This window comes from Lethenteron reissneri, chromosome 22 (assembly GCF_015708825.2).
Source record: "Lethenteron reissneri isolate LAM-NWPU_2019-01 chromosome 22, ASM1570882v1, whole genome shotgun sequence".
NCBI lineage: Eukaryota > Metazoa > Chordata > Hyperoartia > Petromyzontiformes > Petromyzontidae > Lethenteron > Lethenteron reissneri.
In genome coordinates, this window is record NC_083800.1 from 7,281,922 (window position 1) to 7,296,163 (window position 14,242).

General features: G+C 52.6%; 1 protein-coding gene across 1 annotated transcript in view; it reads right to left on the reverse strand.

The window, feature by feature from the left end:
* LOC133345581 (homeobox protein EMX1-like) overlaps positions 1–11,494 on the reverse strand; it is a 31,358-nt gene extending 19,864 nt beyond the window's left edge. The window contains exon 1 of the mRNA XM_061556487.1: positions 10,419–11,494. Within this exon, the coding sequence (XP_061412471.1) occupies positions 10,419–10,893 (475 nt within the window). The 5' untranslated portion in view covers positions 10,894–11,494. The remainder of the gene's footprint in view (positions 1–10,418) is intronic.
* Between the last annotated feature and the right edge of the window lie 2,748 nt (positions 11,495–14,242).

The window sequence follows — 14,242 nt, forward strand, 5'->3', positions numbered from 1 at the left end:
CACCGTGTTGGGGCCTGCAGACGTGAACTCGCCCCAACACTCTGTCGGAGGCGACACACACGGTGAGAGGGTGATGGTCTCTTGCATTAGTCTTTGATGCATTGTATAGACACGCACGCTTTGCTGTTACTGCTATTGCTGTAGTAGCTGCTGCTGTTGTTGTTGTTGTCGTCGTCATACTTGTGTAATGCGGTTGTAAACGGCCCTTCTGAGGTGCCGTCAGGGGGGGGAGGAGTTAGGTCACGTGGGGGGAGAGGGGTTGAGTATAGAAGGAGGGGAACCGGAAGAGCAGGGGGGGTGACGGGGAGCCAGGAACAGAGGAAGGCCACGTAGGGCGAAGCGGGGTGTGGCGAGATCGCCACGAACACGGGGGAAGCGAGGATCGGCACCGTAGGCCAGCGGTGACCGACCCGAAGCAGCAAGGAGGCTGCAGTCGGCAGCGGGGCTGCACAGAGAGAGTGGGCAGCGGGTCTGCATACAGTGACAGCCAGAGGGTCTGCACATAGGGGTAGCAGCAAGTCTGCAGGGAGGAGGTTACAATAGATGAAGCAGAGAGTCAGAGGGGAGATGAAGCTATAATAGCAGTGAATAGCCGGGGGCTACAAACACAGGAGTTATAACAGAGTGCCGTGTGGGTAAAGACGTGAACCTGAATAAAGACACGAAGACAGAAAGAAGTGTTCGAGTCCTTTTATTACACTTGTGTACACGTGGCGTCCCCACTGCGTGTTAAATCGCGGGCAGACGTCTAAGCGGTGCTTGGGGCCGGTGATGACCACCCCACCCGCACCACCACCACTTTGCTGAGCGCGATGGTAAATAAACAAGGCGGTGAATATTACAGACAAATAACTAACGCGACCGACAGAGTGATTGATGCATGCGGAGATTTGTACCGACGTGCTTCAAACAATAGGAAGCCGACGTGTCTTTGTGTGTGTCTGTGTGTGTCACAGACGTATTCGTCGATTCGGATATTGTCTCAATGTGGGCCACGGAAATAAACAAATCATTATTTGCCACCCCACCCCACGCATTCATCGATTTCAGCCTATCGCGGCCCACAATCGCCTTATCTTTTTATAGTCTCGTGCTAAACACACACACACCACTCGAGCAATCCACCAGTCTCATCATCGGTGGACCGAGTAGTTTGCCCCGCTCCCCCTCCCCTCCGTGAGTGTGACGCTACAGCCGACAGCGAGCGGCTGTAGCCATCTCTGCCTGCTGCCCGCTCACCTGCGTGGTGAACAGCGCGTCTACGCGCACGACGCGCACGCACTTGCTGTAGCGTGCAACAGCGAACATTGACAACAGCAACAACAGCAGCTACTACAACAACAACAGTAGCAGCTACAACAACAGCAGCAGCAGCTACAACAACAGCAGCTACAACAACAACAGCAGCTACAACAACAGCAAAAGCGAACATTGACAACAACAACAACAGCAGCTACTACGATAACAACAACAGCAGCTACTAAGACAACAACAACAACAACAGCAGCAGCTATTACGACAACAACAACAGCAGCAGCTACTACAACAACAACAACAGCAGCTACTATAATAAACAATAACAGCAGCTACTACAACAGCAGCAGCTACAACAACAACTGCAGCTACAACAACAACAACAGCAGCTACTATAATAACAATAACAGCAGCTACTACAACAGCAGCAGCTACTACAACAACAACAACAGCAGCTACTATAATAACAACAATAACAGCAGCTACTACAACAACAGCAGCAGCAGCTACAACAACAACAACAGCAGCTACAACAACAACAACAGCTACTACGACAACAACAACAGCAGTAGCAGCTAATACGACAACAGCAGCAGCAGCTACTACAACAACAGCAGCAGCAGCTACAACAACAGCTACTACAACAACAACAGTTACAACAACAGCAGCTACAACAACAACAGCAGCAGCAGCTACAACAACAACAGCTACTACAACAACAACAGCAGCAGCAGCTACAGCAACAACAGCAGCAGCTACTACAACAACAGCAGCAGCAGCTACAGCAACAACAGCAGCAGCTACTACAACAATAGCATCAACAGCAAAGCGAATGAGATCGAACAGAGATATATTCCCCATTCTTGATTAACAACAAACACAGATCCGTGTCTTGGACACCATTAATTTACATAATTTTGAAAACTAGTGATTATAAAACACAAGTATCCAGGGTTGCGATTTCGGCATGGAAAATGCGGAAGGAGGGTTCAATTTTCCCGCATTTCTGCTAATGTCAACCGCAAACGGTGGAAAGACTACTCCTGTGACCGCGCGCTTTTAACAACACGTTAATGCGTTCTATTGGAAAGGATATATGCAAGGCCCAACATCACGCAGGGCTTTGAGCTACTGATTGCAATGAATATATGATTTCCACATTTCCGCACAAGAACCACATACTTTATTCAAATGCAGAGCCGTGATTACGAGCAAATGTACTTTATTCAAAGGCAGAGCGTGATTACGAGCAAATGTACTTTCTCTTCTTCGCATTCTTCCAGCGCTTCATGTTGTCTTCGGCATCAAAGTTGCTGAGTTTTGGTCCGTCGCGGGCGCAAACCATAAGCGCGTTCAACTGCTTGCACGTGAGGAGCGACCGCTCCTCGGTCTTGATGTTGTTTTGCAGAGAGAAGGCCCTCTCGCAGTCGACAGACCCGTGCTCTCGTCGCAGCTGATCGAGAAGAACTTGGCCTCGCGCATCTCGTGCACGGTCTTCTCCAAGATGGACGTGCTGCAGATCTCCACCATGTCGACTGCGCTGTCGCGCGAGCAGTATGAGCCGTAGGTGCCGCTGGCAGTGGAGAAGGCCTGCTTGCCCGCATACGAGTTGATGCTGGTCTGCACGAGGCCGCAGATGTGCTCCATCATCGAGTAGGGCAGACTGTGCTTGGCAATGAAGTAGCCGCACCGCAGCGCGTGCGAATGCCAGAGCGTGTAGTCGGCGGCGCCCGACTCGCCGGCCGCTGCGCCCATGCTCTTCTGCTCCTGCTCGCCGCTGCGCTGGAAGGCCAACTCCAAGGCCGACTTCGCTCGGAGCGTCTCGGCGGCCTTGAGGTGGCCGATGCTGTCGCCGTGGTCGACGATGCGGTCGAGGGAAAACTTGCCCGAGACGCCCGGGGTATATCCTTTGTTGCCCTTGTGGAAGATGCACGACCTCGGCCCGGTGGCAGAGCACGTGGTGCAGAAGAAGGCGCTTTTCTCCTCGTCGTACATGAGCCACAGGCGGCCGAGGAACCAGTGCTCGAGGACGATAGGCTTGCTCTTGGTGGTGGGGGTGCTGCTCATTTTTGAATCTGTGTGTGATGTTATGAGCTATTATCGTTAGCAGTAAAGTGTATTTATTTGCAGGAGGTATAGAGTAGCTACGGCAGAGGCAAGTGGGTAGACGCGAGATATGTGCGCCAACCGCGCGAGTACGGCACCGGTATAGGCGGGAATCGAAGTCACGATTTGCGGAAGTCTTCCCAGGAATCACCGCAAATTGCGGAAATTTGTGCGGAAGAGGGTCACAGAAACTACCGCGAAATGCGGTCGAAAACAGCATGTTTGCGGAAATTGGTGTGCAAATCGCAACCCTGCAAGTATCCCTCTTCGCGTGAGAAGCGTGTCTCTCTGTGCAAGTGTGAAATTAAACTTACATGCAAATTATCTACGTGTGTGTGTCCTGTGTGCTGCGTGTGTGCTGTGTGTGTGCTGTGTGTGTCCCTGTGTATGCTGTGTCCTGTGTGTGTGTCCTGTCTTTGTGTCGTGTGTGTGTCATGTGTGTGTGCTGTGTGTGTGTCATGTGTGTGTGTTTCCTGTGTGTGTGTTCTGTGTGTGTCCTGTGTGTGTGTCATGTGTGTGTGTCATGTGTGTGTGTGTGTGTCCTGTGTGTGTATCATGTGTGTGTGTTTCCTGTGTGTGTGCTGTGTGTGCTGTGTGTGTGTCATGTATGTGCTCTGTGTCTTGTGTGTGTGTCATGTGTGTGTGTGTCATATGTGTGTGCTGTGTCTGTGCTGTGTGTGCTGTGTGTGCGTCATGTGTGTGCTGTGTGTGCTGTGTGTGTCATGTGTGTGTGTCATGTGTGTGTGCTGTGTGTGCTGTGTGTGCTGTGTGTCCTGTGTCTGTGTCATGTGTGTGTGTGTCCTGTGTGTGTGCTGTGTGCTGTATGTGTGCTGTGTGTGTGTGCGCGTGTGTGTGCTGTGTGTGTGCTGTGTGTCCTGTGTGTGTGTCGTGTGTGTCCTGTGTGTGTGCTGTGTGCTGTATGTGTGCTGTGCATGTGCTGTGTGTGTGCGTGTGTGTGCTGTGTGTGTCCTGTGTGTGTCGTGTATGTGCTGTGTGTGTCCTGTGTGTGTGTCATGTGATGTGTGTGTCCTGTGTGTGTGTTGTGATTTGTGTGCTGTGTGTGTGCTGTGTGTGTGTATGTGCTGTGTGTGTGTCAGTGCTTGGCGAACTGAGCCCACTGAACTCGACGACCTCAGTTCGATTTGTCGCTCACGGGGCAACTTCCCTAGATCGACTCAGCCTCAAGTGAGTACCCCGAACGATGTGAAATACATCCGCCGCTAGGGAGACAAAGGCGGTCGACCTTCATAGGTGCTCGCTCACAGCACTTGGCCTGACAGTCCGCTAGAGGCTATACGGGTGATCTTTGTCTCTTGTGTGCTGAACTTGAAGGCTACGGCATCGTTGTCGCGATTTCCGTATCTCTCTCGAACATCCCTGGATGTGCGTCTAGGGTCGACTGACTCACTCTTAAACGGGAGCGTAAACATCAGGTATCGGGGAGACAAAGGTGGTCAGGGATGGTGCGCTGACCCCTCCCCCCCGCCTCACAACGTGCGCTGCGCTGCCCTTAACAGGAGCTCGCAAACTTCACTCGGCCCGACAGCCGCGGACAAACAAAGACAAATATTCCCATATAGCCTGGAACAGACTGTTGGGGCAAGTGCTGTTATCGAGCACCTATGAAGGCCGGAACGGCACACGAGGGGGGGTGGGTGGCCAGCACCACGCCCGACCGCTTTTGTCTCCCCAGTGGCGATGTTTACTACACACCGCACCAGGTACTCATTTGAGGCTGAGTCGACCTAGGGGAGGCCCGGGACCGGTTCAGATAATCGTCACTGGTGTTGGCCGTAAAGCGGGAATCGAACCTGTGTCGCCGGGTTCATAGCGCAGCGCGCTAACCGCTACAGCCGCGGACACGCACACACGCACACACACGCACACACACAACCACACGCACACGTACTACATTCTATCGAATGTGCGAGTTTGCAATGGAAAATAATTCGAGTCGTCTCATCTGCTCGACGAGTAACAAGCAAATGAACGGATGTGATCGCGTTGATGCCACGCGTGTGTGTTTTCGTTCGTTTTCGGATGAGTACTAATTGGCTGAACACTTTCCGTGTAAATCCGTAGGCCGTACTCCTTGAGTATGTACCGCGGTGCAATTGATTGACCCACGCTGTATCGAGAACTGTTGTTCGTGAACGAACCCGGATCGTTTAGCGTCCGGTCGATGTCAGCAAAGCCACGGGAGGGAGGGCTCCCACATTATGCATGGGGAGCGCTCGCCAATGATACCTGGGAAAATCCAGCAGCATTTGTTTAACACGATGCAGATTGAGACTGCCTGCTGAAAGGAAAACGAATCGGGTCCAGGGTTTGATTGGCTCAAATAGTCACCGCTTGGTAATATTCGGTCTGGAAAGCCAATAGCAACAGGCAGGCGGGCCGACTCGAAACTAAAAAAAAAATCCGCGCCTCGATACGTGGAGAGACGGAATGTAAGGCGCTGTGCTGTGGGATGTTAACTACCTGGCCTGGTATACAAGACATCATGGGTTCGATCAAGATTCTGACGCCTGTATATTTGGAGTTTGCCTATGCTCCCCGTGGTCGCGTGCATTTTTCTCCGGGCCCTCCGATTATTTTCCCCCTGCACGTTTAGAAATATTCGTTTAGACTATTGCGGCTGCTACACAACATGTGCTCGCGTTACGCCGATCTCGTTGAGCGGTGTCATTTGTGATGGGCAGGTCGCGTCTGCAAGAAACACAGTGGGCCTTACCTGGTTAAAATGTAATTATTATTAAAAAGTTCTCCATATATTAGCTGAAAGCAAAGGGGTCCTTTAGTTAAATATATATATACTATGAATATTCGCTCACGTGCATACACAGAGAGAGAGAGAGAAAGAGCGAGGTGACGTGTTCGCTCTTGTCCTATCGCCCAGAGCGCGGATCAATTACGCCGGCGCTACGCTTACTGGCAAAAAAAAACGAATTAAATAAAATTCGCCACTTCTGCAAGCAGCCCGCCTGTCTGTGCGTCTGCATGGGTCAGAAGCCACAGATGTATTGCCCCCGAGGCAACGAGTCTGGCACGATGTCGCGAGGCGTTTTAAATAATATTGCTATCGTGATGATGATTAGTATACCATTAGCCGTATTCTTTCCGACAGGAAAAGGGGGTTGTCTGGATGCGGCAGGGGCGGCGTGCGTGCGTGTGTGTGTGTGTGCGCGCCGCGTATTTCACATTCAGTCTGAGTGACTGCATCTATTTACATTATTATGAAAGCCCTTGAATGGCTGTTCACACGCCTGCCTGCCACACACCGTCGTGTGTCTGAGGGTCATCCCATTTCTCAAAAGGCCAAGCATTATTTGCCTTAACGTCTTTTGTGCCCTGGGCGCTTGTATTGTCGTTTAAAGGGGGTGTTAAGTGCTCTCTGTGTGCATTATGTGGATAATAGTGATTCGTATGTGTGTGTCTGTTTATATATATATATGTGTGTAGTGCAACATTTATCACGTTGCACTACGAACCCGAGTTCGATTCCTGCTCATGGCCAATACCAGTGACGATTTATCTTATCCGGTCCCAACCCTCCCCTAGGTCGACTCAGGATCAAATGAGTACCTAGTGCGGTGTGTCAACATCGCCACTGGGGAGACAAAGGCGGCCGGGCGTGGTGCTGTCCACCCACCCCCTCGTGTGCCGTGCCGGCCTTCATTAGGTGTTACTCGCTAACAGCACTTGCCCCAACAGTCTGTTCAGGCTATAAGGAGGGTCGTTGTCTTTTGTTATGTATATATGTAAATACGTAGCCACTGATGAACGTGAGAAAATGAGGAAGGCGATAGTGCAGTGGACAGCGGCACGTCAACGACTTGAAACTCGGCAAACTTGGGTTCGATTCCCGGTCACGGCTAACATCAGTATCGAGTGATATCTGAACCGGTCCTGCCCCCTCCCCCCCGCCCATTCCTCTCCCCCTGTTCCCGTCACCCTTCAGCAACCCGCACTGGCCAGCCGGGTGGTGGAGTATGGTCAAACAATCCACACGATGTCCGACGCGGCGTGGCTGAGGCTTTTATCCGACAGTGGACTGACAACTGCGGCTACAAAGTCGAGCAGACAATACCAAACACAAAGAAAGATCTTTGTCTAATGAATACCAGACAAAAAGACGCAGATCCCCCGTATAGCCTTAACAAACTATTGGGGCAAGTGCAGTTAGCGAGCATCTATGAAGGCCGGAACGATATACGAGGGGTTGGGTGACCAGCACCACGCCCGACCGTCTTTGTCTCCCAAGTGGCGATGTTTACACACCGCAACAGGTACTCATTTGATGCTGAGTCGACTTAATCGTCACTGGTGTTGGCCGTGAGCGGAAATCCAACTCGGCTCGCCGGGTTCATAGCGGAGCGTGCTAACCACTACACTACCGCTCCCCACACACACATATATGTAAACACACATTCATGCCGCAGCTGAGATCGCCTCTGTTACAAACTCCCTCTCTCTCTCTTTGTGCATTCTTCGTATGGCACACGAAGAGGGACGGGCAACAGATTCTCGCCGCTCGTTCACTTTGGCGTAGAGGAACTAAGACGCCGGCACGGACGATCGGACGTAATCCAAATCGCCAAGCGTTTAAAGGGCGACGATTCGAGCAATAGCCTTTCTTCATAGCACCTGGCTATCACGCATTATATACGTGTATCCTTGTAAGGCCACATACTATTTATTGACACATGCGTTAGGCTGCAGCGTTGTTGTTATTATTTTACTTGTGCCTTTGCACCATTGTCAGCGCAGCAGAAGCAGCAGTAGCGTCACCAAATAATTCGTTTAATAGCAAACGTTTAGGATTCTCGTCTACGTAGGTGATGTGTGTGTGTGTAGAGACACAAACAAAAAAACACACGACAAAAACGTCTGCGTTACAATATGTGGAGGGGCTGAAATCTCGACGCGGCTTGAGAAACGCGGCATTGTATATCACGAATTCCATTCACGCATGCCGAGTGTGCGCTAAAGCATTAACAAGGCAATTAAGTCCCGACTACCTGCTCGGCTATTCGCGTTCGCTTGTAGCTAATATCGTCAGCGAGAGTTGTATCGAACGCTCCGCTCTGTGCGTCCACCGTACCGATAAAATTAACGCAAATTAATCACACGCACACACACGCGCACACACACGCGCACACACACACGCACACACGCACGCGCGCGCATCCAAAAGTGTGATACGGCGTTGAACAGCGGTGCATAAGCACAAATAACTATACAACTCAACACATCTGTCAATAACACTGCCCTAATATGACTATATACTATACTAATAAGCAAGATGTATCGTGTAATGGCTATTTTTTTTTCTGTGTAGACAGATTGACCATTGACCTTGTATACACTACGCTACAGACGACGTTATACACAACGTGGGAGATTCCCTAACGAGGGTGTTTAGCGGAGACGAAGCACGCGCATTCTCTATCCGCACAAGAGAAAAGTTGTGTGGTGAGAACACACTGCACTGTATGTACCAAGTGTGCTCACTTCCCGGTAAGGTGTGTTTTCATCTTCTTGGTTCTTTCGGTAAAGTCACGTAGAAGGGAAGTAATAAAATAATAAAAATAAAACATAATAAAACAATTCTCACGACGTTTCGGCCTCAACGCAAGCAGCCGTCCTCAGGTGAAAACCAGGTCCGTCGAGGCGACAGAGGCTGCTTGCGTTGTGGCCGAAACGTCGTGAGAATTGTTTTATTATGTTTTATTTTTATTATTTTATTACTTCCCTTCTACGTGACTTTACCGAAAGAACCAAGAAGATGAATCCCTGCAGTCACGAAAGCTTTAAATCGAAATTTAGGTGTGTTTTGTTTTAAATATATAAAATAAAGTCGCGCGCGGGTATTTTGCTTTCAAATTCGTAGTTAAAAAAATGAGTTTTATTAACTTGCCCGAATAATGTACAAAGACAACGATCCCCCATATAGCCTTAACAGACTGTTGGGGCAAGTGCTGTTAGGAAACACCTCTTAAGGCCGTCACGGCAAACGGGGGGGGGGGGGTGAGTGGCCAGCACCACGCCCGGCCGCCTTTGTCTCCCCAGTAGCGATGTTAACACACCACACCAGATACTCATTTGACCTCGGGGAGGCCCAGGACCAGTTCAGATAATCGTCACTGGGGTTGGTGGCCGTGAGCGGGAATCGAACTCGGGTGGCAAGGTTCGTAGCGCAGCGCGCTAACCGCTACACGACCGCGCGCGCAAACGAACAAGATAACAATGTACACTATAAATACTCGTTAAGGTCAGTGTCTAGGTTACACCACTTTCGATGCAACAATCATGCAACCAAAGGCCAGATGCACTCGACAAAGTTCCCCCGTAAAGGCTTCACATATTTTTGGAACAACAACAAAGTGCTGTAAGCGAGCATCGATGAAGTCCGTGAGGGTTACACGGGGAGTTGGATGGCCAGCACCATGCCGGACCGCCTTTGTCTCCCCAGTGACAAAGTTTACACACCGCACACAGGTACTCATTTGAGGCTGAGTCGACCTCAGGGAAGCCCAGGACCGGTTCAGATAATCGTCACTGGGGTTGGTGGCAGTGAGCGGGAATCGAACTCGGGTGGCCGGGTTCGTTGCACGCAACGCGCTAACAGCCACGCTACCGCATATCCACACACACACATGTGGAACAATCATGCATGTGTGCGTGTACGTGCGTTGCACGCAATCTTGCCACAGAGACCCACTCTGATCGTCTACCCGACCCCGTCTGACTTAGGCGTCGCTTCGCCCCCACGACCTCCAACAAACCGTTGGAGCGCGCGTTGTTAGCGAGCGCCTATTGAGACCAGCGTGGCCAAATCGCGCCAGGTGTGCTCACATTTAAGGCCCGGTCGACCTAGTGGAGGCGCCGAACCGGTCCACTATCACCCGTGAGAACCGGGTGGCTCATTCGTCGATTGAGCACACAGATCCGGAAAAGTCCCGTGCATGTATCCTGCCCAGACTGTTGGTGCAAGCGCTTCAATAGGTACATCGCTACCACAAACCACACGCGCGGTTTAAGCAAAGCGCACGTACCTGGGTATCTGTGCCCAAGATACCGCGGCCGATGCAATAGCCACGGGTAGAGACTGATGGCATCCCTCCCCTGCGGACCTCCGAACAGGGGCAGCGACGGAGGCGGGTGGGACAAGTGGTGGTGGTGGTGGTGGCCGGACGGGTGCATGGCGGGCACGGCGAGCAGTGGCTGCAGGTGATGGGCGTCGTGGAAGAACAACTCCGGGTGCATCCCCGCCCGGCTGGCAGCCGCGGCCGCTGCCGCCGCCGCCGCTGCCGCGAATGGATGCGGTGGCTGGGCACCGCAAGTCAACGGATTCGCACCTCCGGGTATCGGGTAAGCCGGCTGTTGTTGCTGTTGTTGCTGCTGTTGCTGCTGTTGTTGCTGCTGCTGCTGTTGTTGTTGCAAAGTTGCGGCCGCGGATACAGAGTCGCCACCATCCTTAGCCACGAGAGATTCGATGGTGAAGCAGCGCTTGGTGGGTGGCTGGAACATCGTCCTCCCTCCTCGACTCGCGGACGCGCGGATTTTTGTGGGTTTTTTTTGTTGTCGTCGCCAGCCGTCGGAGATAACAGAGTGAGAAAGAATCTGGTGCGCGCCAGGTGCGAGCGCGCTGCGATTGAATCCGCGTCTTTAAGCGACAGTGAGCGGTATTCGTGTGTGTCTCTCTCTGTTCGTGTGTGTGCGTGTCTCTGTGTGTGTGTCTGTGTGTGTGTGTCTCTCTCTCTCTCTCTGTGGTTCTGTGTGTGTCTCTGTGTGTGTCTGTGTGTGTGCGTCTGTGTGTGTGTGTGTCTCTCTCTCTCTGTGTATGTGCGTGTCTCTCTCTCTCCGTGCGTGCGTGTGTCTCTGTGTGTCCCTCTCTCGCTGTATTCGCGTTCTTGTCCTTAGCGATTTGTAGATCTTCTCGTCGCTCCGTCGTTTCTCTCTCTCTCTCTCTCAATATTCGTTGCTCCTCCACACACCCCCCACCCACCCCACTTATGATGAGCAGGTCACTGCGAGGCTATTGGCTCCACGCCGTCCGTCAGTCCGTGAGGCTGGGAACGCAGCCGGCTTTGACTTCGCACTCGACGCATGCAGAGGGGGGGGGGGGAGGCGCGCCTCCGTCTCTGTTTTTTTCCTATCTCTCGCACCCACCCCACCCTCCCACCACCACCCCCACACATACACCACTTCTCCCTTTAACTACGAGACAACACCGATGTGGCCTTGTTGGCTTTTGTTTGTGCCCGCTTCGTTTCTCCCGCCGGCGAGTTTGACAGCGCGCTCGAGAGCCAAGCTATTCATTCACTCGCTCGCTTCACGAAGACCAATCGACTCGTGCCATTGTATCTTTCGCCGGGGCTCCCGGCCACGAGACGTGTGAACTTGCTTGGTCGTGGACCAGGAAGGGAAGGAAGCGATCTGTTTTGTTTGACGCAACGGTGTGGCCGGTCTGCAACACCGCCGCCGCCGCCGCCGCCACCACCACCACCACACCGACACAGCTGGACAATTCCAAACAGGTGACTGCCACGGAAACAGGGGGAGAGAAAGAGAGAGAGAAAATACACCACACACGTTGCCTCTCTTAGTCAAGCGATGCAAATCACGACGCATTCGATTGGTGTCGGCTGCGCTTTCCGTCGCGAAAGCAAGAATAATGGGCGGCCGCAGCGCTTTCGATGGCAATCAAATAGATCGTCCACATTTGTACTAACGAATTAGCTGATAGTGCCTGCACAAAACACAACAACAACAACAATAATAACAACAACACATGCCGCTTGACGCCTTTCGTCATTTTCTACCGGTAAGGGCCGTGCAAAAACCATCACCCCCCACCCTCCCCCCCCACTTATGTATATACATACATAAATATAAACTCTCCGTGTACGACTTAAAGAGAGTTAACGCAATTCGGGGCCGGCGTTCGTCGTGATCTTCTCTCACTCCGTCCGTGGCAAATCGCACGGAGGAGCCGGTGCGAGTGAAACTCGTGCCCGACTTACTTGGCCCCGATTCGGTCCCTTCCTCCACGCTCCCTTCTTCAAACGAGGCCGCTCAAATGTTCGTTCGTGTGTTCGTGCGTTCCTTCCTCTTGATCGCCGCCAGTGCGCGCGTGTTGTTGTTGTTGCCTCTGCCGCTGCTGTTGTTGTTGATGTATTAACACCGCAGTCGTTGAGCAGCGCTTACGGAGTGATGCCGGAGCGGGCAGGAGGAGGAGGGGGAGTTACCGGCCAGCGCGCTAAGTCGACGCAGCTCGCAAATCTGCGTTGGTTGTTGGCCCGCGTGCTTTCGATCACTGGCTCCACTTCCCCAACCTACTATTACCCTCCCCTCTTCTCCTCCTCCTCCCTCTCTCCCTCCCATCTCCCCTACCCCACCCAACTCCTCCCCACACGCACACACACGCGCACACACGCGCGCACGCACACACACAACTCACATCTCTTGGGCGTCATGCATACATAGCCTTAGGGAGAAGCGGGTGGAGCGCACGACTTTGCCTCTAAAAGTGATTGGCCGTGCAAATTGAAGCGTGTGTGGGGGTGGTGGGTTTGCGGTGGCGAAGCTGTGTGGGGAGGTTATAGGAGACAGTCGAGAGAGATATACACACGCGCGCGCAAAGGCAAAGGTCCCCCGTGTAGCCTTCGTGGATTTGTTGAGGGCAAGTACTGTTGGCCAACACACCTCCCGTAGGCCGTTAGGGCCGCGCGGTGCGGAGAGAATTCATTCAAGGCCATGTCAATGCAGCAGATGTACAGGCTCGGCTCTGATTATAATCGCTGTCGTTTGATGGCCGTGGCCGAGAATCGAACTCGGGCCGCCGGGTGCATAGCGCAATGGACTTTCACGCTACCCCCCCCCCCCCCACACACACACGCGCCAAACAAACGTGGCCTCAAAGTGCACGTAGCCTGGCACAAGAAGCTGCGTGGTGATGTCGTCGTCACACAGCGGCGAATCACAGCTGTTGCTGTTGTTAAACCTGTTATTACATCCCTCCCATAGCTCGGACTCGGCCGTAAAATAATACGTTACGCCTTTGCGGTGTGTGAACATCGGCAGCGGGGAGACAAAGGCGGCCCCGGCGTGGTTCTGGCAACCCCCCCCTCCCCCCTCCACGTGCGCATGCCGGCCTCGCACTTGCCCCAACAGTCTCGTAAGGCTACACGGGGGATCTTTGTCTAAGTGACATGTGTGTGTGTTGTAAACCCCACCCTCCACACTCTTCTAAAACATATTCCTCACCTCCCCTCGTCTGTCCTCCCCTAAAGTGTAGCCAAGGATGACCGTGCAAATCTCCCGACATCTACACACGCATCGATAACGCACACACACACACAGATATATAATATGGCAATCTGTTTAAACATTTATGTATATATGTGCACATAAAGAGGTCAAAGATGGGAATATTTCTACGGGATGTGTGTGTTTGATTCGGTTCCTTTATTTCGTTAACTACGGAAGACGAGAGCGGTGGGCGCGAAGTGGTTGTGAGCGCACTGCGCTCTGATGCCAGCGTGCCGGGTTCGATCGCGGTACCGACGGCGAACATCAGTGGCGAGTGAAAGCTGAACCGGCCCTGGGCGCTCCACCCCCCCACCCCCACTGTACCCCCCCCCCAAATTCGCTAATCCCGCACTGACCAGCGTGGTGAAGTATGGATGAAAAAGCCCCGAACGTAACAAGACGTGGGGATCCCCTTCGACCAAGTTCCTGAGATCTTGAGATCGCCTTCTTCTGAGTACTCCGAGGGCAAGGATTAATTTCCTGGAGTGTGTTGAACTTCGTTCGCACCGTACGTAGCCGACTAATCGGAGGGGCGGGCTTTTTCCACTGTGAAGCTCCGTGTCTA